The following is a 12,784-nucleotide window of genomic DNA, read 5'->3' on the forward strand; positions in this document are numbered from 1 at the left end:
ACACTAAAAGAAATCAATGAAACTCTAAAAAAGCCATAATAAAATGTTTAAATGACTAAATGTTGTCTGTGTTTAGTATGCCTTTAGCCAATTCCACCAACAATACTTCACATTACTGATTCATACTGCAGAGCATTTGCAAGAGTTTAAGGTATACTTTACGTCTCCTCCGTATAGCCCGCTGTGGAGGCTGTGCGGGCCACGGCTCCATGGGCATGGGCTCATCCGGCTGCGCCGGCACATCGAAGGGCACTTGTGGGAAAATGTTTTCGTTTTAATAATCCGTTTTGATCTGTTCTAAATATGTGACTGCTTATGCTTAATGACAGCTGAGGTTTGTTCATTATTTTACGCCAGATTTTGCTGTGCTGCACCGCAAATCCACAGACTCGAATTTGCGTACACGAGCTCAGACCTGACGTGAGATCTGATCGCAGCTTCCGCTTACGTCCAAATTGATAAATGCCGAAGTTTGCGTGGAAATGGTCGTACGCACGGTTTTCGGTCGTACGTTCGTTTGATAAATGAGGCCCATTGTGTTGTCGCTGTCGCTGTCGTTCTCTTCCCCTGCATGCTGCACCACGTCTTGTCTCTGGATTTTTGTACCACGTCTTGTCTTTGGATTTTTGTACCTGCGTCCTGCCTCCTGTGTCCCTTTGTGTTTTGGATTTTTCGTAAGTGCTTCATTGACTGTCGTTTTTGCCCTTGAGGTCTTCTTGATTTGATACTTTGTTTTTGTCTTAGTTCTTGTTTTGTATTTAGTTTATTATTTAAATAAATCTTTTTTTGAACTGCATTTGGGTCCTCACCTCCCCTTTTTTCAAGTCCACGTCTTGCCCGAACTTGACAGCTAGGCTGATAAACCTGTGTTGGGTAAGGGGAGATACCTGGCTGGTTAGTGGTGGGCTGCTGTACGACTCGTGTCTCTGAGAAGTTAGGACGTGGGAGACTTTGAGGTGGAAGGGTGGCCGTGGGCCTGTGCACGCTGGTCTGGGGCAGATGGGCAGAGGCGATGGTGGTCTGCACAGTCGGCTGAAACACTGTAGGGGTTGCACTTGGGGTAACAAGGGCTGGTAATGTGGACACTTGAGCTGGAGCTGCACGGGCATCGGTATAGGGTGACAGCCTTGGGGGTGCCGGGGTATAGGGTGACAGCCTTGGGGGTGTCGGGGTGAGCTGTGCACCCAGTCCTGAGTCTGTGGGCTGCCGGACTGGAGTGTGATACTGCAGCTGCTAACTAGGGACCTGGAGAACTGTTGGTTGCTGGTGCTGGCTCCTTCACTGGAGAGGTGAGTATGCATCCCCCTTGGAGAGTCATAGCTGTGGCTTGTTACTGGCCCAGGGGTAGGTGGGGGACCTGATGTTGCTGCAGAGGGACCATGCTTCAGTGGAGAGTCTGCATATTCACTCATCATCTTCAGTGTTCTCTATTTCAGATTTAAGCAGCAAAATTCACATGTGTGTGAATTACTTGTTATATGCTTAGCTGCGAGTGAGTGTAACTATGTTTAAATGTAATAACCAAAATAAAATGTGTGGGACAATTATCACGTGATACTCCAAAAACTCACATTAAACTTAAATTTTAATTTTTAAACTTAATATTAATCACAGATAGACTGGCCACCTGTCCGGGGTGTACCCTGCCTTCGCCCAATGATAGCTGGGATCAGCTCCAGCCCCCCGACCCTGAATACAAGATAAGCGGTAGACAATGGATGGATTAATCACAGATTGTCCTTATAGTGGAGCAGATAAGTGCTTATTTTTGTCAGAATCTTTCAGTTGATGATACAAGCATGAAAATTGGCATGAGCAGTCTCCATGGGTCACTTAACAAGAAAATTGTCCGAGACATTTGACATTTCAAGATGGCGGCCATGTTTCAAGATGGCCGACACCTTAGTGGAGCAGTTAAGTGATATAATGGTTTATTTGGTGATACAAGCGTGAAAATTGGGATGAGCAGTCTCCATGGGTCACTTAACAAGAAAATTGTCCGAGACATTTGACATTTCAAGATGGCGGCCATGTTTCAAGATGGCCGACACCTTAGTGGAGCAGTTAAGTGATATAATGGTTTATTTGGTGATACAAGCATGAAAATTGGCATAAGCAGTTTCTGTGGGTCACTTGACAATAAGCCACCCACAGCTATTTGAAATTTCGAGATGGCGGCCATTTTAACGGCCAAATAACTCCCTTCTCGTTTCAGGTCACTTGCCCTTCCTCATGTGTTCCCTGGTCTTATGTCATCCCTGGTCCCTGATTGTTGTCACCTGTTGCTCGTTATCCCTCTGTGTATTTAAGTCTGCGTCTCCCCTTGTCTTGTGCCAGTTCGTTCCTGTTTCTCGTCACGTCACGTTCCACGTCATGTTCCATGTCACCTTCCACGTCACCTTAAGTTAAGTTGGTATTTTTGTAGTTTTGTTTGTAGCCTCGTTTTGTTTCCTCCCGGTGGAGTGATTTTGTGTTAATACCTTTTATGTTAAGAATAAAAGCCTTTTTTTACACTGCCCCTGCATCTGAGTCCTCCCTCCTTGCCAAACCTGACAGAACGAACTGGCCAGTAAGGACTCAGCAGGGCAGCAGCAGAAGCCAGCATGGACCCAGCCATCTTCCGGATGGAGTTTACTGAGGTTATGGACAGCCTCCAGTACCTCCAAATCTGCTTCGACTGTGAAGAAACCAAGGGGGAGAGGAAGACTTTCCGGAAGGAGGCGGGGGAACTGGTTTCCTCCAGGCCGGGGCTCAGGGGCTCTCTGCCTGACTGGGTTACACACCTGGTTTCCGCCCCTGAACCCCGGCCATCCACAGCCAAGCATCTAGCCCAGGCCTTAGCCATAGCCAGGCATCCAGTCCAGGCCTCAGCCACAGCCAAGCATCCAGTTCAGGCCTCAGCCACAGCCAAGCATCCAGTCCAGGCCTCAGCCACAGCCAAGCATCCAGTCCAGGCCTCAGCCACAGCCAAGCATCCAGTCCAGGCCTCAGCCACAGCCAAGCATCCAGTCCAGGCCACAGCCAAGCATCCAGTCCAGGCCACAGCCAAGCATCCAGTCCAGGCCACAGCCAAGCCACCAGCCCACGCCTCGGTCACAGCCAAGCCACCAGCCCACGCCTCAGTCACAGCCATGCCACCAGACTATGTTGTAGCCACCGCACAGCTTCCCGGCTCCGGCCCCGACCCGTTTTGGGGTACTCGCCTGGCCCGGGGAGGGCCAAGGAGCGTCCAGCTGGCTAACCGGCAGTTGGCTCGTCGGTTGCCGGCCTCGAGGAGGGGCGGCACGAGGAAGCGAGCCTCCCCGATTCTGCGCTCATCGGTTCTGACGGGGGTTCGTCCGTCACCAGTTCCAGCGGAGGCCCGCCCGTCCAAGCCAACGGTCCAGGCCTTAGCCACAGCCAAGCATCCAGCCCAGGCCTCAGCCACAGCCAAGCATCCAGTCCAGGCCTTAGCCACAGCCAAGCATCCAGCCCAGGCCTTAGCCACAGCCAAGCATCCAGCCCAGGCCTTAGCCACAGCCAAGCATCCAGCCCAGGCCTTAGCCACAGCCAAGCATCCAGCCCAGGCCTTAGCCACAGCCAAGCATCCAGCCCAGGCCTTAGCCACAGCCAAGCATCCAGCCCAGGCCTTAGCCACAGCCAAGCATCCGGCCCAGGCCTCAGCCACAGCCAAGCATCCGGTCCAGGCCTCAGCCACAGCCAAGCATCCAGTCCAGGCCTCAGCCACAGCCAAGCATCCAGTCCAGGCCTCAGCCACAGCCAAGCATCCAGTCCAGGCCTCAGCCACAGCCAAGCATCCAGTCCAGGCCACAGCCAAGCATCCAGTCCAGGCCTCAGCCACAGCCAAGCATCCAGTCCAGGCCTCAGCCACAGCCAAGCATCCAGTCCAGGCCTCAGCCACAGCCAAGCATCCAGTCCAGGCCACAGCCAAGCATCCAGTCCAGGCCACAGCCAAGCATCCAGTCCAGGCCTCAGCCACAGCCAAGCATCCAGTCCAGGCCTCAGCCACAGCCAAGCATCCAGCCCAGGCCTCAGCCACAGCCAAGCATCCAGCCCAGGCCTTAGCCACAGCCAAGCATCCAGCCCAGGCCTCAGCCACAGCCAAGCATCCAGTCCAGGCCTCAGCCACAGCCAAGCATCCAGCCCAGGCCTCAGCCACAGCCAAGCATCCAGCCCAGGCCTTAGCCACAGCCAAGCATCCAGCCCAGGCCTTAGCCACAGCCAAGCATCCAGCCCACGCCTCGGTCACTGGCCTTCAGTCGGCGGCCCGGTCGACACCTGCCAGTGGTCTTCAGTCGGCGGTCCGGTCGACACCTGCCAGTGGTCTTCAGTCGGCGGCCCGGTCGACACCTGCCAGTGGTCTTCAGTCGGCGGTCCGGTCGACACCTGCCATTGGCCTTCAGTCGGCGGCCCGGTCGACACCTGCCAGTGGTCTTCAGTCGGCGGTCCGGCCGACACCTGCCAGTGGTCTTCAGTCGGCTATCCGGTCGACACTCTCCAGTGGTCTTCAGTCGGCGGCCCGTCCGTCACCAGTCCCGGCGGAGGATCGTCCGGCACCAGCCCAGACAGGGGACCGTCCCACACCTGCTCCACGCAGCCTTCGGGAGGTCCGCTCGTCACCCGTTCCTGTTCCGACGGGGGGCCGTCCGACGCCTGCTCCACGCAGCCTTCGGGAGGTCCGCTCGTCACCAGTTCCTGTTCCGACGGGGGGCCGCCCCACGCCTGCTCCACGCAGCCTTCGGGAGGTCCGCTGGTCACCCGTTCCTGTCCAGACGGGGGTCCGTCCGACGCCTGCTCCGCGCAGCCTCCGGGAGGTCCGCTCGTCACCCGTTCCTGTCCAGACGGGGGTCCGTCCGACGCCTGCTCCACGCAGCCTTCGGGAGGTCCGCTCGTCACCCGTTCCTGTCCAGACGGGGGTCCGTCCGACGCCTGCTCCACGCAGCCTTCGGGAGGTCCGCTCGTCACCCGTTCCTGTCCAGACGGGGCTCCGTCCGACGCCTGCTCCACGCAGCCTTCGGGAGGTCCGCTCGTCACCAGTTCCTGTTCCGACGGGGGGCCGCCCCACGCCTGCTCCACGCAGCCTTCGGGAGGTCCGCTCGTCACCCGTTCCTGTCCAGACGGGGGTCCGTCCGACGCCTGCTCCACGCAGCCTCCGGGAGGTCCGCTCGTCACCCGTTCCTGTCCAGACGGGGGTCCGTCCGACGCCTGCTCCACGCAGCCTTCGGGAGGTCCGCTCGTCACCCGTTCCTGTTCCGACGGGGGGCCGTCCGACGCCTGCTCCACGCAGCCTCCGGGAGGTCCGCTCGTCACCCGTTCCTGTTCCGACGGGGGTCCGTCCGACGCCTGCTCCACGCAGCCTCCGGGAGGTCCGCTCGTCCACCCGTTCCTGTCCAGACGGGGGGGCGTCCGACGCCTGCTCCACGCAGCCTCCGGGAGGTCCGCTCGTCGCCCGTTCCTGTTTCGACGGGGGGCCGTCCTACGCCTGCTCCGCGCAGCCTCCGGGAGGTCCGCTCGTCGCCCGTTCCTGTTCCGACGGGGGGCCGTCCGACGCCTGCTCCGCGCAGCCTTCGGGAGGTCCGCTCGTCACCCGTTCCTGTCCAGACGGGGGGCCGTCCTACGCCTGCTCCACGCAGCCTTCGGGAGGTCCGCTCGTCGCCCGTTCCTGTTCCGACGGGGGGCCGTTCTACGCCTGCTCCACGCAACCTTCGGGAGGTCCGCACGTCACCCGTTCCTGTTCCGACCGGTGGTCGTCCTATGCCTGCTCCACGTCGCCTTCCTGAGCGGCCCCGCCCGCTGGGTCGTCCTCATGCCCGGCCTCCTGAGCGGTCCCGCCCGCTAGGTCGCCCTCATGCCCGGCCTCCTGAGCGGTCCCGCCCGCTAGGTCGCCCTCATGCCCGGCCTCCTGAGCGACCCCGTTTGCTGGGTCGCCCTCATGCCCGGCCTCCTGAGTTAAGTTGGTATTTTTGTAGTTTTGTTTGTAGCCTGGTTTTGTTTCCTCCCGGTGGAGTGATTTTGTGTTAATACCTTTTATGTTAAGAATAAAAGCCTTTTTTTACACTGCCCCTGCATCTGAGTCCTCCCTCCTTGCCAAACCTGACATAGATAAGCTTTGGCTTCTCCCGCTTTCCCTTTCGGCCATGTGTATTGTATTATTTGAACAAAGATGAAGTGTGATGATGACGATCTAATTGACATGCCCGAAATAAACAAATAAATAAAAATTAAAAAATTTAAAAAAGCATGCAAATTGGTATGAGCAGTCTCTAAGGGTTGCTTGACAAGAAAACACTCCCAGCCACTTGAAATTTCTATTTTCAAGATGGCCGCCCCGTGGATCCTCAAAAGATTAATTTGGATGCAGTAGTCCTGTGTAGTCATGAAGAGGCAGACTCTGTCCGTACTCTCCGTAATAGGTGGAAGTAGAGTCCAAAAGACTTCCCACTCCTCGTCCTGTTCCACCCATCCCCAGTTGGATGGGCTTGCCATTTGTGAATCTCGCTTCAATGCCTGTCCCCACACGTTTCCAGCTTCATAAGAAGCACGTTTGGCATGTTCTTTGAGTGCTGCTTGAGTTGGTGGGATCAAGTCTTATTGTCTTTGCTTTCTGGCAAAGAGATCAAGCCTGGCCTCGTTCACAGTTGTGACATCGCTGGACCTGTCATACATTAGCACAACAAATCTCTCCAAAGCTTGCAGGTCACTTATCTTCCACTGCAGAGGGACATTCTCTGAGTCTTGCAAATGTTTTTGAGACCTCATCACACACGTCCCATGTTTTCCAGGCAGACTTCTTTGATTTGCCATGGAAGGATGACATAATGCCACTACCACTGAAGGCATGGAAGAAGAGGATACCACATGTTTTCTCTGGTCCTATGGCTGAAACCACCTCATGTATTGGGATCCATCTTGTCTTCTCTCCTTTGCCAAAAGTCACCCACATTTTCTCAAGGCCAAGTTGCATCAAAGAGGGCATAACAGAAGTGGCTATGATTACAATGTCTGTGTCATTGGCATCGATCAACAGGGATTTGTGTTCTTGTTTCACTGCATGCTGGGCATGGAGGAAGATACGTGTGTCTGCCTCTTCATGACTACACAGGGCTACTGCATCCAAATTGATCTTTTGAGGATCCAGGGGGCAGCCATCTTGAAAATAGAAATGTCAAGTGGCTTCGAGTGTTTTCTTGTCAAGCAACCCTTAGAGACTGCTCATACCAATTTGCATGCTTGTATCACCAAATAAACCATTATATCACTTAACTGTTCCACTAAGGTGTCAGCCATCTTGAAAAATGGCCGCCATCTCGAAATTTCAAGTAGCTGTGGGTGGCTTATTGTGAAGTGACCCACAGAAACTGCTCATGCCAATTTTCATGCTTGTATCACCAAATAAACCATTATATCACTTAACTGCGCCACTAAGGTGTCGGCCATCTTGAAACATGGCCGCCATCTTGAAATGTCAAATGTCTCGGACAATTTTCTTGTTAAGTGACCCATGGAGACTGCTAATGCCAATTTTCACACTTGTATCACAAATTGAAAGATTGTAGCACTTATCTGCTCCACTATATAGTGGAGCAGATAAGTGCTACAATCTTAAGTGCTACAATCTTTCAATTTGTCTTCTTTCAATAATATATTATGGAAATGTTTCACACAGAATATACTCATTTACCACTCAAGTAACTTTACATTTTCTCCCTTTTTTCCCCAAATGAATAACCCAAGACAATAAGATGCACTTCAACCTTCAAAGGATATGTTCGAGAGGATGAAAATCCTGGCAATGCATCTCCACACTAGTAGCTCAGTTCGTCACACGATCCACTTGGAGAATAACAGTTCAACAGCGGCGTAGTGGAGGTTGCTGCCCAGTCTGACAGCCGACAGCTTCACTTCCTCTTCGGTCTCGAAGCGCCACGATCCGGAACAGGACCAAAGATGTAACCCGCAAGCGACTACTGGCTTTCTATCTTCTTTGGATCTACAATCTGAGCTTGTTATATCCCCCGGTGGCAGGGGAAAAGGCATTGTAGAAGAGGCTACAGTTTTCCAGATACCCAGATGTAGGTAAACAAGTACTTTAAGTAATGGTGATTTAATTTGTGGAGTTTTCAGACAGCATGTTACGAAACCAGAATGTGAATTTGATGCAAAATTACAACAAAACAAATATTCTTCACTTTTCTTCTTGTATTTATTGTTAAACTGGTAAAAGGTATAAAATGACATTAACCTGAGAACACAAGCAGGCGACTAAAAACAAACAGCAACACTCATTTAGTTCATGTTAACTCTACAGAACATCAGTTAATAAATCCACTAAACAAAATTTATTTCAGAGCCAACACCACCAGAGACTCAGCAGGGTCCCGACCAGACTCAGAGCCAGAGTCAGTACCGGCGGGGACGTGGCGGCAGCGTAGCCGGCATTGCACAGGTTGCTGCTGCAGCAGCGGTAGGTGAAGCCAGAGATCGCCGGGAACATCTGAGTGAGCCGGGAGTTGTCGCAGTCGGTGTACCTGATGCACTGACGGATGGTCTTCCCACCTGGATAGACGGACACACTGTGAGGACACTCATTGACCTTTAACCCAAACCTAAACCTGAACCTGAACTTTAAAACCAGGTCCGAACTCTCAAACAGCCCTTTGAAGAAGTGAGAAGCCAAAATGTCCTCACTTCCCAAACATGTCCTCAATTTCCAAACTCAGGGGTTTAGCTCAGGAGGTAGAGCGGGTTGGCTGGCAACCGCAAGATTGCTGGTTCCATCCCCGGCTCCTCCTAGCTGAGTGCCTGGTGTCCCTGAGCAAGACACCTCACCCCCATTGCTCCTGACGAGCTGGCTGTGGTTGATTCCGCCGTCGGTGTGTGAATGTGTGAGTGAATGGGTGAATGTCAGTCATTCCTGTAAAGCGCTTTGGAAAAAAGCGCTATATAAATGAGGCCATTTACCATTTATGTCCTCACTTCCCCTAACATGTCCTCACTTTCCAAACATGTCCTCACTTCCCAAACATGTCCTCACTTCCCCCAACATGTCCTCACTTCCCAAACATGTCCTCACTTCCCCCAACATGTCCTCACTTTCCAAACATGTCCTCACTTCCCCTCACATGTCCTCACAAAAGGGCCTTTGACACCGTTGACCACCGAGTACTGTTAACTAAGCTGTCAAAATTAAACACAGGCCCTCAATTGGTTTAGATCATATCTTGCAGATAGAAAGCAGTGTGTGGTGGTGTCAAATCCTCTTACCTGGACTGTCCAGTAGGGGTCCCTCAAGGTTCCATACTTGGACCTATTTTGTTTTCATTTTACATTAATGATTTCTTTGATGTCTGTAAGGGTGTAAATGCACAGTTGTACACGGATGATGCGGTGATTTTCACCCCTGCGAAAAACACGACAGAGGCTGCTCAAATACTCACGACAGCAATGGCTCATGTTCAGGGCTGGCTCACTGATTCATGCCTTTCTTTAAATGTTAAAAAAAAGTGTCTGTATGTATTTTGCTAAAAGGCCGCCAAATACTGATCATTCTGGTGTCTTTCTGGGAGGGGAGGAGCTCGCTTTGGTGAGCGAGTTCAGATACTTGGGAGTTATTCTGGACTTGACACTCTCATTCAGGAAACACATCAAATAAGTGTCTAACTCTGTCAAATACAACCTGGCAAATTTCAAACAGATTAGGAATTCATTAACCAGCAGTGCAGCTTTGATGTTTTTACATTGTATGATCTTCTCACATATAGACTACTGCTTAACGAGCTGGTCACTCGTCCTGTCCTCACTTCCCCTCACATTTCCTCACTTTCCAAACATGTCCTCACTTCCCCCAACATGTCCTCACTTCCCAAACATGTCCTCACTTCCCCCAACATGTCCTCATTTTCCAAACATCACCTCACTTCCCCTCACATGTCCTCACTTCCCAAACATGTCCTCACTTCCCCTAACATGTCCACACTTCCCAAACATCTCCTCACTTCCCAAACATCTCCTCACTTCCCCCAACATGTCCTCACTTCCCAAACATGTCCTCACTCCAATGGTCTACAGCTTTAATTGGTGCTCACAAAGATAGATGTACACACACAGACACACACACAGACACACACACACACACACACACACACACACACACACACAGTGCAACATTTATGATTTTCTTTTTGATTAATTGATTAATCTCAAGGTCAATAACATCTACACATTCTTGGACAATTTTGCCCAATTCTTATCATTATTATTATTTTTTTTGAATTTTGCAATACTTTTTTGCAAATTCCTTGTATGTGAAAACTGAAAAAATGGATTCTGATGAAATGTAAGAAAGTTTCCAGCTGCTTCTACAGGGCTGATAATGTTGAGTTGTGGCTCCATCCAAATCTGTGGAGCCAGGAGGTCCTCGACATTACTTTTACTTGTAACAGAGTATTTGTATTGTGTGGTACTACTAGTTTTACTTCAAAAGTACTTCACTCACCTCGCTCACTGAGAGATATACAGGAGTCTTCATACGTGCATTCCTGAACATCCTGACAGCGTCCTGTATAGTCAGAGCACTTATAGCAGCGAAGACCAGAACCTGGGGGAGGAAGAGGAGGAGGAGCAGGAGGAGGAGAAGGAGAAAAGTGTGGAAAGGAAGAACAGGAGAGCGAAGAAGAAGAAGAAGAAGAAGAAGAAGAAGAAGAAGAAGAAGAAGAAGAAGAAGAAGAAGAAGAAGAAGAAGAACAACAACAACAACAAGAACAAGAAGAACAAGAAAACAACAATAAGAAGTAGGAGAAGAAGAAAATGAAGAAGAAAAAGAAGAAAAGAGAAGAGGGAGAAGAAGAAGAAAATATTTGAAAATAAACCATCAACAACACTTTAATGTTCAACATAAAAGTCTCTCTCAAAGTGGACATAAAACATCATTTCCAGAGTATGGTGATGTATTTCTGAGTGGGAGGTATTTGATCTGATGGTTGAAAAGATGAGCTCACGACGTTCTCTCGCACTGTGCTGCTAAATATTTCCGATTGATTGATGGTTGGATGGATGTCATGATATTATTGGCTGAAATGGGGTGGTACTAGTCGATTTGAGCATGTTTTCCAGGAGTAAATAGATTTGATTTTGATATAAAAATATGAAGATATTGATTTATTTTGTAATTTTTTAAATTGGTGAGCAATATGACCGGGGATGTGATCTAAAAGGTTAAGATTTTCAGCTGGACTTTAAGTTCCACCCTGTAGCCAGTTAACAATTCATTAATTTCACACAAAAAAAGAAAGTCTGAAAACAGAAATGTCTCAAACGTCCTGCAGGATAATCTTCATCTGTATGCTGGAATGTAACTAAACAAAAGCAATGTAATTAAGTAAAAATTTGTACTTTTATCTTTTTATACTTTCTACTTCACTAGGTTTATCAGTTCCTTTGCAATTTAAAAACATGTAATGTGGTGTGTCATGGTCCACTCACCCTGATGAAACATCCCAGAACAGAGCAGCAGCAGAAGTAATCCGCGGCAGCGCTTCATGGCGTCTCCCTGCTGAGGAGGACTGAAACCAGGAGACAGAAGGAGTCGGGTCTGAGTCCAGCTGGGTTCTGGTGTCCACTGGGTTCCTCTGTGAGGCAGGCAGGCTGCTGTAAACTGAGAACGGCTCTTTGTCCAGGGATCCACAAAGACTCGCTGTCTGGCCAGACCTCCTCCCCCTCCTCCTCCAACAATCACTATCATGTTTGTGTTTGCTGCGTGTCTTCTGTTTAAAGTCACATTTAGTCTCTGCTGTATATGTGGTGATTATTATCTTGAATTTATGGCTGAGCCTCATTCACCTGATAGACATCTGTCACATACAAACAAATATCACAGTCAGTCTATAGAGACGCTTTAAATTCATCCAGATGATACACATTTTAAAAATCTGAAGCAAATGTCTGTATTAGAAAATGGGGCCAAACCCTGTAGTTAGTCACGTGTTTCAGGTCTGAACAAAATGATGTAACACTTTAGTGATGTTCTGTCTTTTTTCATGATCTGTGTCCACTGGATATTATGTTTGAACCCAGTCTCACTGCAGTTTGTGAAATAGCCACAAAAAGTAAAAGGGAAATGAATTGTCAATTTTTTCTCTCTGCACTAAAACAATGCCAATGGAAAGTCACACTAACATTCTACTCTTCTACTCTTCCTTCAGTCAAATGTCTAAGTATGTCCTCACTGTGTCTCTCTGTTGTGGGATTGGCATTTCAATGTTTTTGTTGCTCCAGAAACACTCACTGACGTCATCACCACAACAACAACATTTATATTCAGTTGGTCTTCTTCAGTTCTTGTTATTTAATAACTTAATAATAATAACAACACAAAAGTTGTCTCTTAAAGTAATTTATGAATGTTTAATTTCTTTATTGTGAATTGTATTTTCTTTATATTTCTTTACCTTGTTGTATAATTGTGTTTGAGCAAAGGGTGGATCTGAAAAACACAAGCGGCAGAGCAACAACCTTACTGGATTTGGATCCATGTGGATTCTGGTGTGAAGCTGCTCACAAAGGGAGGTTCGTAATTCAAGGTGAATGTTATAGCAACGTGTTGAAATCATCGTAGTAGCTAACTGCATTGGTAGCGTGGTAACGGTGGTAGAGAAGCCATGGCAACCTGTAAATCACAAGGTAGCCCCGCCCCCTAAAGCATCCCCTGCTTTCTGGTCTACTTGACCCTAAATGGACCATCATGTACTGAATGAACATCATGCTGGATTGAAGAAGACTTGAAACT

At 49.6% G+C, this 12,784-nt stretch overlaps 1 protein-coding gene across 1 annotated transcript; it reads right to left on the bottom strand.

Annotated features, from left to right (window-relative positions):
- Window positions 1-8,192: 8,192 nt before the first annotated feature.
- On the bottom strand, window positions 8,193-11,755 carry cd59b (CD59 molecule (CD59 blood group) b). Its single transcript, XM_084017538.1, has 3 exons — window positions 11,482-11,755; window positions 10,496-10,597; window positions 8,193-8,556 (listed from the first exon to the last, which is right to left on the bottom strand). The coding sequence occupies exons 1-3, from the start codon at window positions 11,738-11,740 to the stop codon at window positions 8,345-8,347; spliced, it is 573 nt and encodes a 190-aa protein (XP_083873664.1). The 5' UTR covers window positions 11,741-11,755; the 3' UTR covers window positions 8,193-8,344.
- Window positions 11,756-12,784: the final 1,029 nt, after the last annotated feature.

The sequence above is a fragment of the Eutrigla gurnardus genome (genome assembly GCF_963514095.1).
Source record: "Eutrigla gurnardus genome assembly, chromosome: 9".
Taxonomy (NCBI): domain Eukaryota; kingdom Metazoa; phylum Chordata; class Actinopteri; order Perciformes; family Triglidae; genus Eutrigla; species Eutrigla gurnardus.

Bases quoted from the DNA above. Each gene is read 5' to 3' on its own strand.
- cd59b (XM_084017538.1), bottom strand. From the start codon at position 11,740: ATGATAGTGATTGTTGGAGGAGGAGGGGGAGGAGGTCTGGCCAGACAG. The intron at 10,598-11,481 runs GTGAGTGGACCA...TTCCTCCCCCAG, and splicing joins TTCTGGGATGTTTCATCAGG to GTTCTGGTCTTCGCTGCTAT. The intron at 8,557-10,495 runs GTGAGTGAAGTA...CCGTCTATCCAG, and splicing joins TATATCTCTCAGTGAGCGAG to GTGGGAAGACCATCCGTCAG.